General features: G+C 38.3%; 1 protein-coding gene across 4 annotated transcripts in view; it reads right to left on the bottom strand.

Annotated features, from left to right (window-relative positions):
* Positions 1-24303, bottom strand: part of SSBP2 (single stranded DNA binding protein 2) — a 194349-nt gene that overhangs the window by 56653 nt on the left and 113393 nt on the right. For 3 of the 4 annotated variants that reach the window (XM_066988764.1, XM_066988762.1, XM_066988766.1), the window contains one exon: positions 12095-12184. The exons of the other annotated variant lie outside the window; for it this stretch is intronic. In XM_066988764.1, coding sequence (XP_066844865.1) covers positions 12095-12184 — 90 coding nt within the window. The remainder of the gene's footprint in view (positions 1-12094; positions 12185-24303) is intronic. 4 annotated transcript variants of the gene reach the window in all.

Raw genomic sequence — 24303 nt, 5'->3', positions numbered from 1 at the left:
TTGAATTTACCATAAATATCTGTATCTGTTCCAATATATGCATATTATATGATATCCTGTGCTTTATTATACTGCATAGTACGATTTCACATAACAAACAAACACACATCAGGAAAACAAGTAAACGTAGTTCAAAAGGAATTACTGCAGTTACTGGGCATGAGTGATGGTGGGGTTGCACATATCTGCTAACAGTAAAAATACCAAGAGACAAAATGACAGCGAACAAAGCAAGGGCTGTTTCTCTGAGGGGCATAAAATGGAATGAATAATGCTTGAACAGGAGAAACTTGTCTACATGGCATGAAAAAAAATAAAAATCTTTTTCAGTTAGGGTGGCTTAAAATAACAACACTCCTCTAGAGTCACATTAACATCTTCCCAGCTCGGTGTATTAAAAGGTTTGTTCCAACCTGAGAGAATATGCATATTTCTGGTCAAAGCAGGATGAAAGGTATATTTTTAAAGCACATCACCATTCTGTTTTAAATAAATGCATTTAAGCCAACTGGAGAAAGAGGAGCAGTAGTTTAATCTGTCTCAGCTGGCCCAAATACCCCCTCTGGGGCTGACTGGTTTGTGGTGGGGCTACTTGCTGAGTGTGACACACGCCAACCTCAGCAATGGGATGCGCTGGTTGAGGCCTTCCCTCCCGGTGTCATCACCATGTCTCCGTGGGTGAGCGCTCGTACAAGAGGGCTCTTGTGTGTTTACACACACACGGCTGTGTTTACTCCTCTTGGCTGCCTCAGCATGGCGCCAGCCAAGCCTGACCAGCCACCAGTGCGTGGTGTCCACATGGACACCAGGCTGGGCCTGCCAAGGGAGTTGGGCGCAAGGCCCTCCTCTTCCACCATAAGGTTGCTGGTGGACAGTGGAGAGGGAGAGGACATGTCTCTAGCCACAACTCCATCCAGATCTGGAAGAGGATACCAGTGCTGTGCTCCTACTGCAGTTGATAAGACGTAGGAAAGCAGAGGAACATGTGCTTGCACCAGGACCTGCACACAGAGCTCTGCTGGGCTTCCCAAAGCCACCTCTACATGCACGCTTCCAAAAGAAAACCAGAACAACAACAATAAAAACCACACACACCAAAAACAAACAAGCAAACAAACAAAAAAACCTGGAATCTTCTTGTTAGAACACTATTTCTTTACCTGCACCATCACATTTAGAAAAATCTCCTTAGATTTTGTGTCTCAGCACCATGATTGGCTGAAAGTATTTATTCCTAACTGGAGAACTCCTCTTAAAAACATAAAAAGAGCACATCACGAATTAAAAAATACAAGGTGAAAAACACAGTTTTAAGCACTTGGTATAGAAAAGGACTGAAATGGTTCTAATTGGTTTGCATAATTCAGTCACCATAATCAGCACAAACTTGAAATTCTACTCATCACTAGAAACTACAAATGGAATCACAACTGTTATTTGTGCCCATGCTATGATAAACTATTTTAATTTAATTGTGCTGTTACTTGATGAGCAGGTGTAATAAAAGGGTCCAAGTTACTAGCATCACAATCAGAAATCAGATGTGAATTCTCTTAGAGGTCAAATCCCTTAATATATTAATTAAAAGTTCAAATGCATGGCATACAGTTTAGGTAAAATGGAAAAAGTGAAACAAAACAAAAATCTTTGTTCTCCCCTCCTGTTAAAAAAATAATTCAATTGCCAAGTTTTGTATTATGTCTCTGAAACTATGATTCATATTCACTTTTTTGGTTTTCAAATTCTGTTCTTGGTTAAAACAACTAACATCATTTAACTATTTATAGTATGAAAATAAGACTACTTGATGATTTTATTTAATTTCCTTATTATGGTATCAGTATTGAAAAAATATTACGAAGTAATGTTTTAATATATCTCCTTAAGACTCCTGCATTTTATAGAATGATTTAGAGGTACTTTACAACTACCACTGATGTGAGTGCTTCCATTATAAAATATAAGGTTTTGTCCTCTTAAAAAGTACAGTAATGAACCATAAAATATGTGTGAAGAATTTATCCAAGTTAGTTTACAATTCATATATTTCATTTATTTAGTTTTCTCTGCATTTTTTGTGGACATCTTCATTGGCAATGACAGTCACCGCAGTGTTTAAGACGTTTTCCTGATTAACACATTTTAATTCCAACCAGGACCATACTAAATTAGCTCTCAGAATGACACACTTGTGCTGGCACAGTCTGCTGATAAGCATAAACATGTAACTTATCCTCTATGAAGCTCAGACAGGCTATCATCAATTCTTAACAGAAATTATTTTCCAATTCAATTGCATTTTACTGTTAATTATACAAACCCTCTTGTCCTCTTTTGCTCTGCAAAAGGCTGATACAGTGTTAGAGGTCTTTGTTTTGTATTTTGCTAAAGTATTCTGGAGCTGAAACTGGGGTTACACACTGCATATCTTGTAATCTACAAGTATAAATCAAAAGAATTGTTTTCATCTACACTGTTTCAGATCAAATCATGTAAGCTTCTCAGCATAAAGACAGGATGTCTCCTTATGCTAGTCTTTTTTGATGACCATATCCATTTTCATGAGCAGGTTCTTCTCTGTACTTCAGATGAAGATCCCCATAAAAATGGTTTCTGTGATTTTTATTTTGTAAGAACAGCCTAACATGGTCTGGCAACGTATAAATTGCAACATTAACAGCTTTGATTTAATTCAGAGTATAGACTAATTTTAAAAAAATAATAATAAAAATAAAAAATAAAAATTAAAAGCCTTCCATGGACCTCTGTTTTTCCACATATAAGGTTCCAAAAGTTATAACCAGAACAACACGAGCATTTCAAACAAAAAGAATGCCTTATCCCTAGCCAATAAATACAGGACTCGTTCTACCATATGAAAGAATACCACAAAACTTTGAATATATAACTTCCACACTCTGCATAGAAAAATGAGAGAAAAAAAAATCCTCTTAAAAATACGTTCCTTTTGTCCCCAGCCAAACATCTCTCTGTGATCTGAGCAGCAGGATCTGCCTCCTGGCCAAGCTACTTCTCCAGAAATTTAAGAAAGTAAATAAAACTGATTCTGATGATGGATGATCTTTAGGAATGGTACTGTCATTACATCTATCTGACTTTGTGGGAAGCACCATTATCTTGTGCTCACAAAGACTTAGCAAGCAGAAGAGAAAGGCTAAATTATGCACATGGTATATAATGGCAGTTTTGAAAGAAACACATTTTAAAATAGGCTACTAACTATACATTTTAAATCAGGTTAATAGTTTTGACCAGTTCTTATTAAATTACAAAAAATAAAATATTTCAAACATGATTTAAGCTAAAACTGAAAGATCAAGTATCACCCTTCCAAAACAGATAAGCAAACCATGCTTTTTTAATTCAGACATGCACACAGCTCAGTGAGCTGGAGACTTCCCTTAGATTCAGTGAACCTTCTAGTCACCCCTGACTATGATACACAACTGATTTTTTGGAACTTTGAAAATGACAAGCTGGAGTTTGTTATTCCTGCTGTTATTTTTAATAAACATAGTATTTTGAAGCTAAATGCATTATCTTCTTCCAAGGGTTTAAAACCCAGGCATTGTGGCTCATGTAAAGACTACAACAACCAGACTACGACAGGAGCTGAATTAACCTCAGCAGAAGGAAGCACTACATACAAGTAACAATCCCTCCTCTACCTTTAAGTACACTTCAGCAGCAACTAGATGACCAGTTTGGGTGGATGGTCAGCCCCCTTAAATTTGTGACATTTACCCCATGAACAGAGAACTGGCATTAAGGGCAAGATGCTAAAAGCTCAGAGCAGACCCCCGAGGTAAATAACTTATTCCTATTTCCCTCCCTTCTCCACAGCTAGCGGCGGGTCTGCGGCTGCTTGAAATTGTGCATGTGGACGGGGAGGTGGGGAAGTGTGGACTCAAAGCTTATTTAGCTACTCAAGCTGAGCAGTTTTAATTTGTTCTAGCAGTTACGAGCAGCAAAACCATTACCACAACTGCAGGATGGAATTATCAAAGCCAGCAGATGTCAGACACCTCTATCTTTTTAGAAGTTGACTTTCTTTCTGGCATTTAGAGAAAACTAACGAACAAGAAGGAAAAAACACAAACTACATTGAGATCTTTTTAGATGTTATACCACACCCACATAGTCTAAGAAATCAAATTAATTTTTTTAAATATTTTAAGATGCAATGTGATACTGAGAAGGGCAAAAAGGCACATATCTCAATTCTGCAAAGACGTAGAGACATATGCATAATTTCATGCACTGGGGTGGGTGGATACATTTACAAGCATCACAGATTGCAAAGATACAAGAACTTTTTTTTTTTTTACTAACATCAATTGTATAGACCCATACGAAAAAAAAAATCCCCTTTAAAATGCACTTTCGTATTTTCAAAGCTTTGCAAGGCCTAGCAGAGCTGCTAGCTTCACTCACAACCTATATTTGCAGCCCTGATGATGAGTCATTTGCTTACAGTAATGTATTGCAGTCCGTGACATTTTCCATGCTTCTTCACTCTATCTGCTCTACTCGGGGTCCAATGCTTCAACTTTTCACTTTTTCACCTGCAATTATCTCACTTGTTTCACTGGAGTTTAGGATGGGTGTGAACATGTAGCAAAACTAGCTAATTTTAGTCATGCTCCCGTTTGTTGTTAATGATCTGTATGTTTTAGTTTAAAAAAAGAAAAAAGAAAAAGAAAAGGTACAGCACATTTTGATTTTGCAAGAGAAACTTGAGGCTTTCTTTGTGCAATCCTAGTAATAAATAGCTACTTGCTTTCCCAAGTAAAAATAAAGGCCTGCATGTGTCACTTACAGTTTCGTTTGTACCATGGATTTACCAGGAGCTTGAGAATCCATGGTTCAAAATTGAAAAATACGAAACAGCTGGTTTGTTCAACCTTTCACCACAAGCCAAGAGAGGGCAGGCTGTAGATTTTGCATCAAGGAGAACATGGATTTCCCAACTACCACCCATAGGTTGTTTCATGTGAACAAGTTTATAGTTGTTCTCAGGAAGGGCAAGCAGACAGGCAGTGCCACGAAAGTGAGGAAAACACAAACACCAGCAATTAAAGACAACTATGATAACTATGTGTGGCTAGCTGTTTGAAGGAAAATTCAGAGGGAGGATAAAACATGGTAATGCCCTGGAAAACCAGGAGACTACATGAGGACTGTGGTAGGATGATAGTTGAAACAGTTCAGTGGGATTTGAAGAGAAACAAGACATTTTTTAATCCATGTAGAAACACATTACGGTCCTGCAAAGATCAGTCTGAGCAGCGTCTGTGTCTTTTAGTTCTAGTCACGTAATTTAGCAGCTGGAATTAGGAATCTTCATTCCTTGCACAAACAACGACCCCTTGGTGGACAATTCACAGCAACAAGAGAGCCACTCCAATGCTGCTCTGAAGGCATGCCGGAGGATCTCTCCCTCCTCATCTTCCTTGCTGCTGGATGCTCGCTCAAACGAGCAGTTTGGGAGGATGCTCTGTGCGTGTGGAGGGGCTGACATGGAGGACTGGGTACCCAGCAGACCCCAGGCCTGCAGTGCTGTTTGCAGGAGACTGGTACCACCCAGGCAGGGTGCCTGCAAGGGCTGTAGGCGGGCTCGCTGGGTGTCTACATGCCTTCCAGTCCGAGGGATGTAAAGGTGCCATCCGCATTTATTTGGAGAACTCACTGGACACTGAGCTCTAAAAAGCTACAGACGTTTCATAGCCTTACACAGAGGCTTAAAAAAGTACAATTTATTTTTACATATAAAGTATTTCCTACTCACATTCTGAAAAGCAAAGAGCTGTGTGTTACTCATTTTTAATTCACCAACTTACTTCGGTTACTTTTACTACTTAAATATTATTTAAAATCATTTTTTAATGGCAAATAGTAATGCTAGGCAGGAAGAGAAATGAGTTACTTTGCTCATGTACCTTACTGTAATAAAGGTCTCCTAAAGCATTAGGTCAGCTCTACTAAAGCACAACAAGGCTAAAAATAATATTTTAGAATAATATTTATTAAGCTCAGATGAGGATGAACAACTGCCACTAGATGGCACAACAGCCTTACATTATTTGGTGGGTTGGATTTGTGTTTTTTTTTTTTTCCCTTTATATAAGAGCAATATGTAACATTTGTTTTTCAAACATGGTGTCAACACATTTTTCCTATGCCTATCCAAGTATATCTGCTTATCGCAAATTGGTGAATGAAGCAAACTACATGACAATTCCTTTAGAATATATGCACAGTGGAAATAAGGTTTAATGGTAAGCTCAACTAAAACAAATATTTACTAGTTGGATGCAAAAAACATAACGTTTTTAAATATATATGTACATGTGAAAAAGTTACAGTCAGTGGTAGATTTTTTTTTTTAATCTAACAAATTAAAAAAGTGAACTTTGAATTATCAAACAACCTGTTTCCTCCACATCTCAGTCAGCACTTGATGAGTTAACTATTCAGCCGTGTCTCTCAACTGGGTGAAGTACAAAGTCAATACTGTTTTCTGGCTGAGTGCCGTTAAAACAAAAGAAAGGTTCTTTACACAGATGCAGACATAGCAAACTTTTGATCAACCATGTAATAAAAGAGGTGAAGATAACTGGTATTTAACTAAATATGCATTTAACCATTTTTCATAATTGTACTGCAAGAGTAAGTAACCTGGGTCAGATCTTCAGCAGTGCTAGTTGACACTAACTTGGAGAAATACAGTGAATTCCACTGGATTAGAACCTAGAACTCTGTATTTAGCTGTGTTAAAACCTGGAAAAGTAACTAAAAGGTGAATAAAATCCTACACAATCAATACTTTTCGTGCTGTTTAAAAATTGAAACACCATGCTTAGCACAATCTCAAAAACTTTCCTCTGGCTTCTGTTTATCTGATTAGCAAAGCTGATTGCTAACAACAACGATCAAATAAGTATTTTGTGAAAACACAAATGTAATATATCTCAAATATTTTAGCTGATTTAACGATCAATGAAGAGAGAGATGGAAATGGGCCAGCACTTTACTGCATGAGGAGTACTGGTATGCACTTGAATGCAGCTCTGACACTTCAAGTGGGTACACAGGCATGTGGCATAGAAGGGAAGTGTACCTGGACTTCAAAATTTCCACAACACTTCTAAATGTTCATGCCGTTATTTTTTAATGCATACCATACCATGATACGGAAGTATAAACATGCATTTTTTCATATCTCTTTGTCCTCAGGAGGAGTGGAGCAAGGCTAGCATTGAATACTTTAAAGGTTGTGCTAAGCCTGTATCCAACACAACTTCCAAAAACAACACTTGTGCGCTGCACGGACCTGTACTGGGAAATGTGGTCCTCAGACCAGGAACTGGAAATGTGATTGCATGTTAAAATCTCTGAATGCTGTGACCTAATCCTTTTTGATCACAAGTGGATTAATTTCCTCACCTTACATGATAACCCGCGTAAAACTTTGCTGAGATTATATGCATTCTCCAGTATCTGTATCTGAAGATAGATAATTACTGTAATATTATTTCAGTCCTCCATAAATCCTAGTGTTTCAGTATCAGGCAGGACTACGAAAACAAGGATGAAGACAAGACTAGGTTGCATTGATATCTGTGGATAGCCACAAGAAGAAACTTAAAGAAGACTAAATTTGGTGCTTAAAAATGGCACAGAAAATGTCCTGAATGATTTTATTTTATTAACATAGTAGCTAACTGCTTTCTTCACACCTTAGCTCCCCGCAGGTGGTGGTGTAGAAAGGAACACTGGCAAATTTATTATATATTTCCGAGACTTGGATTGGAGTTTGATGAGAATTTCAGACACATATACAGTCATCTTATCCTTCTGGAACCCAAGACAGCTTTATGATTTCTATTGCCCAAGCAATTCATAATCTTTTAAAAGGATTTTCCCTTATGACATTCCTTTTTATAGGTGGAGACACATGAAAAAAAATAATTGAAATGACATATCCTAGGTTACCCAGTGAAAATGTGGGTACCCAAGAAATGAATTGCACACTTAGTTTAACATAACATCCAGTCCAGCACTCTAACTCCCAACCCTTAACCTTCTCTGAAGCTCCATATTTAAGAAAGTGACTTATCAGAAGTGCTGACCCTCCAGACATCCCACTCACAGAACTGCACTCGACCCTAAGTCCCATTATTTCAGCCTGATACAAGTCAGCTCTAAAACTTCCTTAGATTCTCCTGTTTGGGATTTAAGAATCTTGTATGACATCACTATTTTCCTTGTTCCTTCTGTAGTCCCACATATTCAGTTTTGCTGCTCATGAAGTAGGAAGAAATTCAGTTACTGTATAACCCCAATTTATTTCCAGAGTATTAGCTACTCTAAGTACTGAAGGAAGATGAGGCCCTTTCCGGCCAAAAAAAACACATACCCATGACATTAAAAATTATATTTAAATGCATGCACACCAGTAGGTGAAATTGAAACACATCCTAAATCACATAAACCTGTTGACTTCACAAATTTATTTTTGACATTTTAAACCACTTTATTAAAAAAAAAAAAGGAAGTACAGTTGATGGTAACAGCTGCACACAACTCTACCACTCTCCTTCCACTGTATCACCTCAAGGTTTTCAGCGCTGTAGTGCTCAGCTCTAATCCTAACCTGAATAGAAATATAAAAATGCAAGTGTAGAGGTACAATGCAGATTCAGCTGCTGTCTTCAGAACTCCGCCTCATATGACCAGGCATAAAATTACAGAGACTGCTGAGTAATGTTAGCAGTAGTGGCCTACATGCACTCAAAAACTTCATTTTACAAAGAGCAGAGTAGTGATGTTAGCTGATTCTCCTTGAGAATCGCACTGCTCCCATATTGATCTGCCAGCATGTGCCATGCCATTGTACTGGATTATTATTACAGGCAATGGCCGTCAACAGCTTTAGCTTAGGCCAAACCAAACCAAACATTTCCACAAAAGCAATGAAAGGCAGCTTTATCATCCCAGGACGGTCTTCCAGACAAATTTTAGGTTGCAAAAAAGTTGCTATAATGTTTTTGTAGTGCAAAGTTTTAGTGAACTAAATACTGATGTTAAGTACCATTCTCCCACTGTTTCTATAATCTTCCAACTCTCATAAGAAAAACAAAATTGTTCACTTTCATGGTCTAGAAGCAAGTTGCAGGTCTGGGTGCAAATTCAGTCCCTCCTTTACAAAAGACCGTAGAAAAGAGAAGTTCATAGAAAAGAGGTTGCAGTTTGCCAGTATTCAAAGACAGATTTAACATTAACATATATTCTGTAATTTGGTTTATTCTTGTGATCTGCCATGATCAGTGAAATTGCAGAAGACCATACAGAAACTGATTTTCTGGTTAAAGACGTACTAGGATGCAAGCATCTATGAAGGAAGTAAGTTTGGACGAGCAGTTAGTTTCTCTTTCTTGCTTGTCTTTTCACCTGCTTTTTACAGCAACAGATGATGGTGCTCTTCAATTTTTTCAAGGTTCACATACACGGCTATGTCTGCCAATATATTTTCTTGTCCTCATATACGTTGACATTGGTAAGATTCAGCTCTGAAGGTATTACAACCAGATACTAGCTGCTTCTCGACAACACACCTTCCAACCCCACAACACCTTGTCATGGACTGTCTGTACATATTTGCTTTATACACACCTCAGCATTTCCGCACACTCTTATGTAACTGACTTCATTTTGGCTTAGCTCCCTTTGTTGGGATTGCTCCCAACCACATCAATGTATCTGCCATTAAACTTATAGTTGTTTTTGTTACTGACATGCAATTTCATTATATACGTTCATAAGCAGATGACTACAGTGAAAACTAATAATCTCATGAAAAATGTTTGTTTTGTTAACTAAGACATCCAGCCAAGGAAAGAACATCTCTAACCTTTAAGGCACTTGTTTCAAGTATTGCATATTACAGAGACATGCAATGGCACAGAGTCAACAAGAGGTGTAATGGTGAAGCCTGGAGGAGCCTAAACTGGACTGTGCATTTCAGCTCTCTGAACCTGCCTTGCAGAAGGTTCTCCAGATGTCCTGCTGAGTTATTACAGCTCTGACTAATGTCACAAACTATTACATTGAAAATGGATTTTCCTCAGTTTATTTTCAAACCCAGGCCTTGGAAAAAGACAAGGCTGTCAGTGGGGCCTCAAATAAGTTGAAAAAGACCTATCTAAGTTGAAAAAGACCAAAATAGGTTGGAAAAGACCTTCAAATCATCAAGTCCCACCATTCACGTGACCTACCGAGTCCCATCACTAAAACATGTCCTTTAGTGCCATGTCCAACCAAATTCAGATACTGACAGAGAAGAAAAGTTTACTCATGTTAACCTTAACTTTCTATCACCTTGTCTCTCTTACATCTTTGAAGACCTAGAATGGATAGAAATTTTTTCATGAGTTTATAGGTTGAAACAAACAAACAAACAAAAACCCACACCCTTCCCCTGCAAAACCTTTAAAATTATTATTCTCTCCTCTCTTCTTCATATAATTGTCCTATCTGTGGCCCTTTCCCTTCCTAATTGTCCTAACAGACAACAAAAGAAAAAAAAAAAAGCATTAAGATTTAATTATTTTTACATTATGGCTCGAATGGGTGGCTGAAATAAGAGAAAGAGAAATATTTGCACAATAAGAAAATAATAAAAAAAAAGGTTTAAAAAACTCTACCTAACCAGCTGCTCAAAACAGGAAAAGCAGAAATAAAACAATTAATCACTTCTGCCAACTCCTGAGGATTTTGTCACTGGCAACAGTAAGATATTTTATACTTCACTTAGAAACATCATTCATGCACTAAAAATCACACCTCATTTTTTGCGTTGATCAAGGGAATAACATGCTCACGCCAGATTTAGGATCTCTTTAGGTAGGTATCAATATCGCATAAAGCATTTTTTTCCCCCTGTGACTATGGAAAAGGAACACCATACAAATAGTGTTGCCACTCATTAACAGGTCAAAAACACAAAGTAAAGACCGCTGATACTCTACTAATTTTGTGTAGTCACCATTTGGTGAAAAGAATATAGAGCTATGAAGTAAAACTAGAGCTGTGAAGTAAAACATTTCTCTCCTTTTTTTTTTTTTTTTCCCTAGATGAAATATGCTTTTGGCTACGAGACACTTGTCTCTACCTGGATCTCAACACCTACTTTTTATGGAACAGAAGATTCCTATCATGATTTTCTTGCCACACCACAATCCTGGAAATTTGAATAGTTTCCTCCTCATTGTAAGATCAAGTCAGTAAGGTGCAAAACTCTGCTCTTTAGTTATTTAAGAGTGGGAGAGCTGTGTTTGCTGCTACTACTGCAGAGCCACAGTCTGACAGAGAGAAGAGAAGCAACAGAGCTTTGGTGAGGTGGAGATGCGAGCTCACTCACAGGAGTGGTCCAGCCTCAGACTACAGTTTTTAGGCTGGCCTTCCAGCAAGCTGCCACTTTGTCCATCATCAGATTCCACACTGTTAGTGTCCAAAGTGCTAACTGGTTATTTCAATTCACTTATGACAAAACTTCCTAGAAAAAATGCACAGTCTAAATCCTTGGCTTGTTTTATAGGCGTTAGTGGTGAGATCTTCAATGCAGAAGGATGCTCAGTGCAATATTCTTAACTGTCTGGATATAATTCCCACTGAAACTTGAACATCTTCAAAATTTGGCTTGTGGCTTTACCATAGAGCTAGACATGACCAATAAAGTTCTTAAGTTCCACTGAAATTGTAATACTTTATCATAAGAAATTGTCACAAAATTATATTCAAGCATTTTCAGTCTCCACTCATATGTTGCTACCATTTCTTATCCTGGAAATCCTGAAATCAGCTGTGCTGTACTATTTCAGAAATGGAACAATTGTCAGTCAAAGAAAGCCCTTCCTTTCTACCTATTTACTTTTGTTAAAAAATAACTCTCAAGTAATGCACCATATAGTGAGACATATTTTAGAAACAGGACCTTTTCTACAGACTTTTAAACAGTATTACTGAGGATTTTCTATCCTAAAAATCCTGTAATCATAATTGTTCTGAATACCTGAAAAAAACCCGGTGGTACAGGACCTACTGGCATGCCATCTCCTGGGGGAATGTTTCCTAGCACTGGACTGGGAGCTGCTGCAGCACTCTGAAAAGAACAAAGGGAAAATAAACCTTTGTCATTGCATGGTAGGCATTAAAACAAAAAAAAAAAAAAAGAAAAAAAAAAGAAGGAAAGAAAGAAAGAAAAAAAGCCCCCAAACCTGCTGTAACCAAAATGCAGAAAGTATGTCTCTGGATATGCCATAATGTCATTGTTTCATCTGAAGGTAAATTAAAATTGTTTAGTGTCTAGTCTTCTTTTATACAAGCATAGTAATTTGTTAATATGGCAGGTCTATTTTGAGGGGAGGAATGCTAGAGTTTGCCCAGATATATACATATATGTGTTGATTAGATAGGTCTTGACTAGATTTTAAGAAATATTTCATCTGAATTTATCCACATATATACGAATGTAAATGTAACTTGCACACTTTTTCTTGTATTATGTGTATTAACATCTTCATGCATGCACAAAGATATATGTGTAGCACAAAGAAACTATTCTATGCATTTTATAAGCAATTTCCAAGCACTTTAAATATAATTTCAGCAGACTGTAATACTCTTTTAGAATTATATCAAGCTTCAAAACAGGATTCTGTTCAGTACAAGAAGGAAGGAATGTTCACAATTCTGCTGGAAATGTTCATGATTTTACCAACCCCCAAAATAAGCACCATGACAAATTAGAAGAATTCAGGTTACATTTTTGGAAGGGAAAAGAAAAATGCGTTTCTAAGAAGTGAAGCCGAGGATGAAATTAGTTACCTTTGCAAATCCTTCAGTTGGAATAAGTAAGTAAAGAATGTTGCCTCTGGCAATTTACAAGCAGGAGATCGTCACAAAAAGGGAAGCCAAACTGTTATTGTTGTCATGTATTGGAACTTCAATTACTTTTAATTTCTAGCAGTCTTCCTTCCTGCAATACGTTTCTGTTATGGCGTAAGTCTGAATCACCTATAAAGGTTTACAATCTTTTGGGAAAGTACTCATGCGCGCACAGTGCAATGAGAGCCACTCTCAGTTTACTAATGGCCTGCCAATATCTGCCCTACAGAACATGAATGACTTATGTTTATTAACTTATCACTCCACTGTACACTCACGCTTGATATCCAAAAGATGCAGATCTGGAAATTGATTTCATTTCCAGGTGTTTGGCACACTGTCTAGGAAATTAAAGAATAATGCTGGAAAGATCTGAAAACTGGCACAAAGGTGGGCTGACCTTTTTAAACCAAGCAGAAAGGAAATATTCAGTTAATTACCACAGATATTTCAATGGTTTAAACTGTGCTTTAGAATCAATGTTTTAACAGCTACCAATAACATATCTAGCATCTAAGCTGCATGTTCTTTTCAAACAAAAGTCTAGGACTCATCAGTAAAATGTTTACATTTTAAAAACTTTGGAGATGACTGAAGCCTAGTTTGATTGACCAGAAAACCCTGTGATAGAGGTTTTTATCTTGTCTGCAGAACCTGTGCTGAAATATTGTGTAAGCATGATTGACAGAGAAAGTTGGCCAGGTGAGCTGGCAGTAGCAAAGACATTTGGAGCACAACACCTTTTTGTGAGAGGCTGCCATAAACCAACCAAACCAGCTGATAAAGCTGCAGCAAATGAGGAAGGCTATCCGCTAGCAAATGCCCTCCTTTGGGCACCATCTGATGTTTGCAGGACTGAAGCAAGGTGTTGCCTATGTGCACGGAAAATCACACTGCTCCCTGCAACATCTCCTCTACTTCTCTTGGGTCTGTTGCACTCTCTGGCACCCCAGCCAGGGGAAAGTAAGCAGGTGGCCTGAATAACTCCCAAAAACAGAAGAGAAAGCTCTGTTTGCGTTTGCTGTTTTGGTTTGTTCTGTTTCCTAAGCAAAAATTGACTTGTTTGACCCATGCAGCAGAAAACAATGTCAAGTAAAATCTTGAATAGGTGCAGAAACAGTTTGAGTGAAGTATGGTAGAACTTACTTCCACATTTCTAGATGAGGAATGACAACAGTAGCATCACTGATGGAGAAAATCAATGATGTTAAAAGCCTGAGCATCTTAAAATGTCCAAAATAGCCTGCACTGCAGTCTTTGACTAAGAAGTAGTAGTAGCCCATTAAAAGGACACAAATAATGATGAACTTTATTATAACATCATCCCTCGTTGCATTCCTTAACAGTTAAAAAAGAAAAAAGAAAAAAAAGAAATAAGGATTTTCCAAAACCAGGGGGAGAAAACAATTAACATTGTAATTGTTAGCGTTTTATCAGCCATTAAACCTTCGAACAAGGCTTTACCTAAAATATGCCTGAAGATAACATCTTGCAGGTTGTCTCAGTAGTTATTTTTTAATATAATTTGAATCCTATTTTTTTAACGTGACTTAGCAATGAGACCAGAGGAATCCAGACTCATTCCTCAGTGAACCTGGGGGGACAGCACACAGCTCTCCAACCCTGGTATAACAGGCACGGAGCAACTCCTCATCCGCTGAGCTACAGACATAGCAATGAATGCACCTAAACCTTTCTTATATGTTTACAGATGTAAAGGAAGATGCTACGTTCCGAGATGCTGCTGATGCCTGTGGAGTAGTTCCAAAGTAACCACTTTTTTAGGAGGAGTGATTTTTGTACAACTTTGCTAATGAAGAGAAGTAGAAAGGATCCTGATGAAGTACAGGAGGAATGAGTCTGGAGCTCTTCTGCAGCCTCCAAAGTCCCATTCCGGAGAGCTGCTCACAGGGTGGCCAGAAGATCTGAACGGTGCTATCACGCCATGATGTAACAGAGGCTGGCAAAAGGCAATTATTTGTGATGATGGAGGGGCAAGAAAAACAAGGTCATGTGGAGGTGATAACGGAAGTGATCCAGAGTGATTTACTTAATTAATCTCAGTTCTAATGGTTTCTGGAGAAAAAGGTCTAAACCAGAAGAGAGACAGCTCTTTCTTTCATGCTAGTTACTAAAGATTAATTTAATTTACTAATGTTGGACATTTTTTGGTTGTGGACCGTGATGTTTCAGGGAGGTACTCAAAGCATTGGTCTTAATTGGCATGAGCCGTTTGAGACTTGATTATACTGTGTAGTTTACAGACACCTGTGTAAAACCATCTCACCAGTATATTTCTCAGTAGGAAGGAGGACAGAATGAGGCCATGTTTGAGTGGTCATAACACTAGGGCAGTTTTACTGACATTTACAGTACTGTTGATTCTTTGTAAGAATTTTACAGTTATAAGCATGCCATACTAGTCCAGTCTTCAGTGTTAGAAAAATTACAATTTCTATTTTTCATTACATAATACTGAGGTTTGTTTTTGTTTTCATGTTTGTCTCTTTGGGATTTTTTTCCCTGATGCACAATTAAGTCCCAAAACCAGAAATAAGGCATGTTCAGTGCTTTAGCTATATTACATTTTCTAGCTTACACTATGTGATGAACATTTTAGGACCTTATGCCAGGTAGATCAATAAACAAACCTGCAACAGCTGCACTGAGATATTCTTATTTATTCTATCCTAATGAATTATTCAGTTTTTCTTCCACAGTCCCACAGCAAACCATGGCTTCCTTTTGCATGCATTACAAGTTGCTCATCATTTATACTTCCATTAGTTTGACATTGTAAATATTTGCAGTTTGCTTTCTCCACGTTTCATAAAAAGATGAAATAGGAAAATATAAATGGTCTAATATTTTTCTATGATAGTTCACCTCCTTAAAAATAGAAAAGTTTATTTCCTTTTGTATCTAATATACTGAATTTATGTTATCTCTTTAGAGATATTAATTAAAATAGTATACTTGAATGAAAATTATTGTGGGCATTCACTGCTTTATTCCTACAACCCTGGACAACGTAAGAATAGATTATTACGTTTAAAAAGTTAAAACTAGTGTCTGATAAGTAGCTTGCAATGGTTTAGGATTGTGTTTACCAACAAATAAATCACAAAATAAATAAAAAATAAAAAGATGTCAGTTATTACATATAAAAAATCAGAGAGCAATTTGTAATGCAGAGGTCATTTTCTGAGGCTACCAGAAGTGGTTTGTGGCAGAAGCTCACAGAAGAATTCTAGTTTTGATCAAAATATTTGACAAAGAAAAGGCTTTATCCATTAAAATCCTGATCTGGCTCATTCACTAATCTGGGCATTTGATTTCAGGTATTTTGCTGAGAGAAAGACCTCCTTATTTTTAACTAAAGTAAGAAGTTTAACATGCATGACAAAATTTTTCCACAAAAAGGCAATTTAAAATTTGTTATAAGTCGATATGAAGCAGATCTGTGGCTGCTGTTAGCTGCTCAGTTCCCTCATCATTCAAGCCTCCTTCATAAACCTCCTCCGCATCAGCCCTAAATCTGCCCAGTTAGCCCCAAACCGTGCTGAATTACTGGAGGTAGTTGGTGCCCGCTTCTTCGGGTGGCTCAAGCATCAAGCAAGTCTCTGTGGCGACCACAGCATTCAGAGGCAGTGCTCTGGTCTTCTGTGGCAAAGCATGAGTACGTTACACCTGAGTTGTGCGGCGCAGGCCATGCAGGTAGGAGCCCCCGCTGGAACAGCATCCCTGGAAGTGCCAAGGCCAGGCTGGATGGGGCTTCGGGCAACCTGGCCTGGTGGGAGGGGTCCCTGCCCGTGACGGGGGGCTGGAACCAGATGGTCTTTCAGGTCCCTTCCAACCCAAACCATTCTGTGCTTCTATGACTCTAGGCAGGCCCCAGCCAGTGCCTACAGGATTACTACAGAATACTGCCAGCACCAGTGTCTGCAGTGCAGGCAAGTTTGAACCACAGACTTAGCATTCAGTGATGAACTGGCATCAAAGAGCAAGGGGGAGCAGCAGTTTGTGGAGAAGACAGCAATACTGCAAGGGTGATGAAGGAGCATCAATAACTCTGGTTTGGATGGAGGCATGGAGCTGGACCTAATAACACACAGACGATTGGCATTGTTGCCATGTGAGTTAGATTTAGTCTCTCCAAAAAAGAATATGAATTCTCTCTACAGAAGAAGCCTGAAAATTTAATGAGGCAATTTTCACTTTTAAAGACATTTTGTCCATCCATTTGTGCACCCAAGCACAATGGTGCTGTCCCACCCTCCACCATACCTCCTGTCACATAGCAGACATGAATGAAATGTGACTGAGGATGCCCTGCTGTCCCCCTGGGGTTGTGATTCCTCTGCATATTGCTGGCAACAACCACCTGCTGACACCTCCCTCCATGTGCAGTCTCACCCCTAGTTTTAGGGTAAAAGTAGGTGTTCTCCGGAGGGGCACTACAGTTCCCACCTAGAGCACAGGATTTTGCTGTACAGCTTCATGCACGGTGGTTGTGATGCTCCATGAATGTAGAAGTGAAGGCAGGGAGGGTTACACACATTAAAGTGAATTAGCAGCGTCAGTATGAATACATAAAATCTGGTAAAATACTGGTGAATCTCAGTACATCTCAGAACTCTGAAGTCTAAGCAGCATTTGCTAAAAATAGAGCATGGGAACTGCTACTTTTCAAATTCATTTGCTGGAACTCTAATCACTTTAATGATAAACCTGAAAGCTTTCCTTTGATTATTTCAAGATTTCATATCTGGTTTTGAATGAGAGTCAGAAAAGACTGCTGATGTACCATGAACTATTGCAAGTAATGCCAGACATATTATAGCTTTATTTCCTCTCTCTGGATCCTGCTTCAGAGAGAAGTTAGGACATGGGAATTTTGGCAAGATCTTCAGAAATAATAACACTTATATCAGTTTCTCTGGAATTCAGAGTTTGCATCAAGAGTGATATTTTCATAAGAAATCTATTGCAGACAAATCCAGAGAACTAGCTGCATTATATATGCAGTATCATTTTACATTTCATGTAAACCTTAACGTGAGAAAGACGTAATTCGCTCCTCAAGATAAGTACTCAAATGTAGATAGAAGTGATGCTTAACCTGATGCTAAGGACCATTTTGATACTGCAACAAAGAAAATGATTATTGCTTTATTTTAAAATCACTCCGCTTTCTAACCAAAATGAATTTAGATAAATTATAAGGATACTAATCTTATTTTCTCATACCTGTATATATGCAACCAAAATATGCAGTAACCAGACACAAATATTCTGTTGTGGAGAATATTAATACAACTGGTTCCATCAAAATAGCAGCAGAAGCATTCAGCATTTCAGGTTACTTTTGTTCCACCCGTGTGATGTTAACACAGAGGTATCTTACACAAACCAACAGTGAACAACAACTCCTTTTAAGACTAGGGCTGCAGCTTCGAAACGTGACCTGCCATCTATTTTACATGTTGCTGCTGTGACCGTAAAGACCAGTGCGAACCCCAGAGGCAGACCGGGACTCCCCAGCTGCTGCGGTGATGATTCTCGGTGAGGGCACCCCAGCGAGCACAGGGCAGCAGCTCTGCACCCCCAGCTTCACGGCTTGACCTCAGGCTGCACACAAACACTGCCAGACCGTGCAAGGGCTGATGTGAAGGACAACACAGGGAAACAACAACTGCTGCTGGTACGAGGTTTCAGGCATAACATTGGCAGAGAAAGCAGAAAATGTTTCATTTTTGGTAGGAATCTCGTTGAAGCCCATGCTGAAAACCCACATTGCTACTAAGCGTAAATAAGACTCTGCGAGTCAGTTGATAGCTCTGAGATGAGCATACAAGCAAGTGCATATGAAAGTCAAATGTCTTCCCAAATCAGTATGGCTTAATTCATCATATCCAGTGATGCCAATTAAGAGAACCGTAAATAAACACAGGAACAGAAGACATTGGGGCCATCATGTTTAGCTGTGACCAGCCCCTGACGCATCAAAAGAGCAATATGAGCAGCAAAATAATCCAAAAGCCAACTTTCTATTTTTGTCACTCTCTGATATCCTCCTTTTCCCAACATTTTTTGCAAGCAGGGCATTCTGGCTGCTGTCTCAGGAAAGCTTGGATATGAATAATACACCAAAAATCTAACTACTTATTACCTACTTACAAGTTAAATTACTTACATCTTAAAGAATACCTTCTAATTCACAGAATTTCACACATTCTCCAGCTTTATGTAAACAACAGCAAAAAAAAAAACTGAACAGAAGCAGACAAGCAAAAAGTATGTATGATGTTTTATTACATTTTACTAAGTATTTTTGATGCAAATACGTTGTCTTCTTTAGGAGAACACTTAGAAAATGTTTTATTTTGTTTTATCCTGAGGACAAAGGATAAGTATTTAATACTACTTATTCAAGTTCATGAATTTAGGGAATGGTAAGAACCACTTCCCCCCCGCACCCCCCCAGAAAGACAAATGGTTGATAGAAGCAACTTATTTGAAAGATCTGAATCACAAGATCGAATTCATTCTTTATGTAGTTTCACTGATACATTTTTGTCTAAAATGCTTAATTCCTGTTCTCTGATAGGAAGGTATTCACATGACAGTAGTAGTCTAAAAAGTGTAACCGTAAGGGTCATAATGCCACTCCTCATAACTTCTCTCTTTTCTTTTGGAATTGCAGCTTCCTTACAGTTTGATTCAGACTCTGGAACTGTATTTCTGTTCATTCCACTTTACTCAGTTATGGTGATAAAGAACAGATAATGTACTATAGTGATAATTCTATTAATAGCCAAGTTATATAACTGTTGTCAAAATTTTAAAAAATCACATATGATCTTTTTTTGGGAAAAAAAAGTATTGTGTTTGTCTCAGTTTACTTCAGCAGACCTATTCAGATGGGGGCACTCCCGTCTGTCTAAAAGATAATTTTTCTCTCCCCACAGGGTAACCCTACCTGCCCTAATCACCTCAATGTGAGCAAGGCTTCCCTATATCTTAAGTACGATTATAGTTGGTTTTACTATATACCAGTGTCAAATCTGGTGTTTCCACTCTACTTAGCTATGATACTGAAATTCTATTACAGAACTAAAAATTGTTTATTCATTTGGAAGTATACTGTTAACAGAAATGATTTTGAAGGAAATCTTTGCTATCAATGAATGAAAGGGTTTCAAACTCTTGTCCAAAGACAACATGCCAATTCTGCCTCTTAGCTACTTCTTCTTGGGTTATATATAACACTATTTCCAGGCACCAATTTTTCTAAATTATGAAGAAAAGATATTTTAAAATAATAAAATAACAACATTATTTACTGGAAGTTACTAAAATCCATATTACATGTAGGTCTCTACAGAATGCTTATTTTTTAAATAATAATGTGTATTTTAAATATTGAAATAGACTAAGGACTATCATGTTTTTGTCTACTTTTTTCAAAAATTAACAGAACTAAAGTTGAAAATTGGATACTTGCCTCTTCCTATGTATTTATGAAGATACAAAACTATTAGAGTAATATTTCAAGTACCATTTTCAGACAATTTTCCGCTGAAGTAAAGGCGTGTATCTCAGCTTAATCCCAAGCGCTGCATTATTTAGTGATGCCTACCCAGGCACAAAACCAAAAACCAGTACACTGGATAAGTGTGGATAACCAGGTGACACTGGATGAAATGCAGCGTGATTACTGCAGCTATCAGAGGCAGACGCGTTACAGATGGGCTGAAGGCACGCAAGGAAGTGATGCTCTGCTGCTGCAGCTTGGAGCCAGGATGCAGTGGCCTTTCAGCAAAAGGGCTCCTTTCCAGAGGTGATGCTTGCAGCCCTCCTGCAGGCTCCCTGCAGACCAAGCCTGCTCCCATCTGCTGGCTTAGCCACCAACCTCTGGACACGCCACTGCTCTGCTCCGTGCTGCACAGGCTCCACTGAATCCATCCGCTGTACACAATCGGAGCGTTACCCTCCCATTTAAAGTTGCTGAAATACAAAACTGCACCTATTGTCTTTTCGCAGTATTTTCTTGGTGAGTTTTGGGGTCGTGATGATACGACCTCAGAGGAGAGAAACATTGCTGCATGTCTTCAGAATACACAATTCAACCTGGCTAGCTCCCGATGCCATTATTACAAATAATTTTACATGGTGACCAGTCATATGGCATCCTCTCCAACATCAACAATGGGTACCAAAAGCTAACTTTCAGAAATACCAAGCTTAGTCCTTCTATCAGTTTGAGTAATACCCAAACTAACTATCCCTGTGCTTAAGCCGTAACATAGTACACAAAAGCTGACTTAGCGCCGCTAATTTTTTTACTTCCTGCTTCAAAACTTGCTCCATTGTATTCTCTGTTGATGCTCTACAGAAAATTCACAGTTGGAACAATTGTGCGAACAATTGTGCTAGTTAAGCTAGTGTGGCAGGCCTGTCTTACACCCTACCTTTCTCTAGTAATTAAGCTTTTTGGCACAGTGCCTTTAAATCGTTTAATTAATCCAATTCTTAAACCCATTTTGTTTTGCAATGATTTTAGGATTGCTGTACTTTTGTATTCCTGTCCTCGTGCCACTGCCCACCACTCAAGTGCTTTCCCATTTTAAGAATATAATCATTAATAATGATTAAAGTTTCTCTGCCTGTCTCTTGTTTGCAAGTAATGAAACACAAACGAACAAACATGCTATGAGTTATTATGTGTTAAAGTACGTTGAAAGACTGACTTTTGAATATGCAATGCAAAGTAGACAGGTTTGGGGTTATCCTTAGGTCACCTGCAAGTGATTCAGCAACCCTGGCAGTAAGTGCCAACTTCAGCAGAAAAGCAATAAATTCAGTAACTCCCTGTCTATCCAAACTGGACTTTTGCCTCTATACATAGCTAGGCGCAAAGGAAAGCATGAAGACTGAAAACAAGCTGCTACTTCAGAAGATGAACTGCAGAGTTTACATCATGAACAAACTACTGTTTATATAATTTCTCGAGCACTGCTTTGCTCTAGAAATAGTATATTCAGGTGTTCTTGTCTGGGCCTTCATGTCATGAAACTACTCTTCAACAACCATTACTAAAGAACTACCCACAGATAGTCTTTTTCAACAGCCCACTGTCTTTTTCAAGACCATGTTGTAAATGTTTACTCTGTCCTAAAATATGAAAGTGCATGACTTGACAGATATTTTGACAGAAAAATTTCACAGACTGAAGATACTAAAGAAGCCACTTGGTTTTTTTTTGAACATCAGCTCCACTGTTGATAGAGTTAGTAGTATGTAACACAGTACATACTTTTCTTCAGTCTCTAGCCTGAATTTTGTGACTTTGTGAATCACTGGTATTTCTTGGATGCTGAAAAATAAATGCTTTAATTCCATGATAAGCACAGTAATTTTAAGACACTGCGAGTCTGGAATTAAAAAATAAAAAAATAAAAAAACAAAAAAACATGCAATATGATTTCTCATTTACAGAGATTTTGCTGTTTTTCTTGGGTAAGACAGTTCCCTAAACTTCCTGAAGTTAATTTCAAAAGCAGAAATGTCCACACAAGGCCAGCATTTTCAGGACAATAAAAGGGATCTGAAAATTAAAGATATATGCTGGAATATCTCAATTTACATGTAACACTGAATAAGGATTTTACAAGTATTTCCCTGCCATGCAAGGCTAACTAGCCCAGCGAGGCTCCCTCCGCAACCAGCACAACAAGAAAGCTGCTCTGAGTCATCCTCTGGAGGAGTGGATCTTCTACCAGCAACTAACGAGGATGTGCAGGGAGTGCAGCCCTACTGAGACTGAAGTTCACCTTTCTGAAAATGCTCTATGTATTCAAGCATTTTTGTGTAACTGAAGCATTGGCATGCAATGTATGGTGTGCAACATTTAAAAGAGTCCACTAGGTAAGATTTTTGAGACACCTGTCTGTAACTTCGGTTTTCAAGCATAGTTAGAATGGTTAATTTTCAGTTTTCAAGTCTGAAAAAAGCCTTGTGAATTTGAAGAAAAATATGAAAAAGTTACAACTTATTCAAAGCTAGCCTATAAAATATCTGATTTCTATCATGTTATGTGAAAGTCTATCTTTGGATAAATGTCACTTTTTGAGCACTGAGTTTTAACACCTCTGAATGTTAAAGCAGAATTAAGTACTGTGCCCATGAAGATTTAACATTTTTATGCTGAAAGTTGTTTGCTTAAACAATTATCCTGAATAGTTTAACAGTCACAGGAGTCCAACATGCTACCTACCCCATGGAGTACCAGAATTTGAGAAAGAAGTATCAGACCTGTGCTCAAAGGACAACAGAGGGAGAGGGTTCAGTCCTCAGTGGACCTGGCTCTGCAAGGCTTTAGATGTTCTTCTGAATGCTTTAGTATCTCAAGTATTTGGTCTGCAACTCAAACACTTTCCATCTGGAACAAGTATGATGCATGTCTGAGACATTTTTACATTTAGGATATTAAAAACAAACAAACAAACAAACAAACAAAAGACTGAAAAAATCCCTTCTGAAATTGAAACCCAGTAAGTAGCATTTGGAACTCAAATTAGCAAAGAAAAATAACATCGTCAATCTATTTTTATCTACTGTCCTCCAAAAAGCCTCATCCTACTACATGCAAAATGTAAAAATGGCTCGGCATCACAAGCAACTTGTATTCTCAGCAGGTTCATCCCCTCAGTGGGTTTGCATCCCAGTCGTTCCTCTACTGCCCTACCAAAAATGCCAGGAAAAATTACACTGTCCTTAAAGTTAAACACAAATGGGTTGCTAAAGATAAACGGGACTAAAACCTCTCCTGTCTTTGGGAAATGAGTATGGTGCTAACGTGAGAAAATGAGCTGTCAGTGCCCAGCAAATCCAAGCCAGGAATAAGGGGGCTGCAGCCCTGACTTCAGCCGCACGTGAGCACGCCAGGTGCCCTGGCCACGCTGCAGAGCCTCTGAAGCCCAAGTGGTTCAACCAGGTTACTTCTCCTCGGGGAACCAATTATTTTACACCCTATGGTGACTGAAAATCCATAGCTGGGACAACAAGCACTGGAGTCTTTTAAGGTAACTAGCTACTAACGCTCTGAAATGTATTTTTAAAAAACCTTATTTTTTATGCAGATTTTTAGATCATCATATAGATTAATCTTTATGTAGACTCTTAGAATCATAGAATCATTCAGGCTGCAATCTTTTAGATTGGAAAAGACCCATAAGATCATCAAGTCCAACCATCACCTAACATTGGAATTCCACCACTAAAGTTTGTCCCTAAGTGCCACCTCCACATGTCTCTTAAAGACCTCCAGGG

This window comes from Anser cygnoides, chromosome Z (assembly GCF_040182565.1).
Source record: "Anser cygnoides isolate HZ-2024a breed goose chromosome Z, Taihu_goose_T2T_genome, whole genome shotgun sequence".
NCBI classification, from domain to species: Eukaryota; Metazoa; Chordata; class Aves; order Anseriformes; family Anatidae; genus Anser; species Anser cygnoides.
This window is presented reverse-complemented; position numbering and strand designations above follow the sequence as displayed.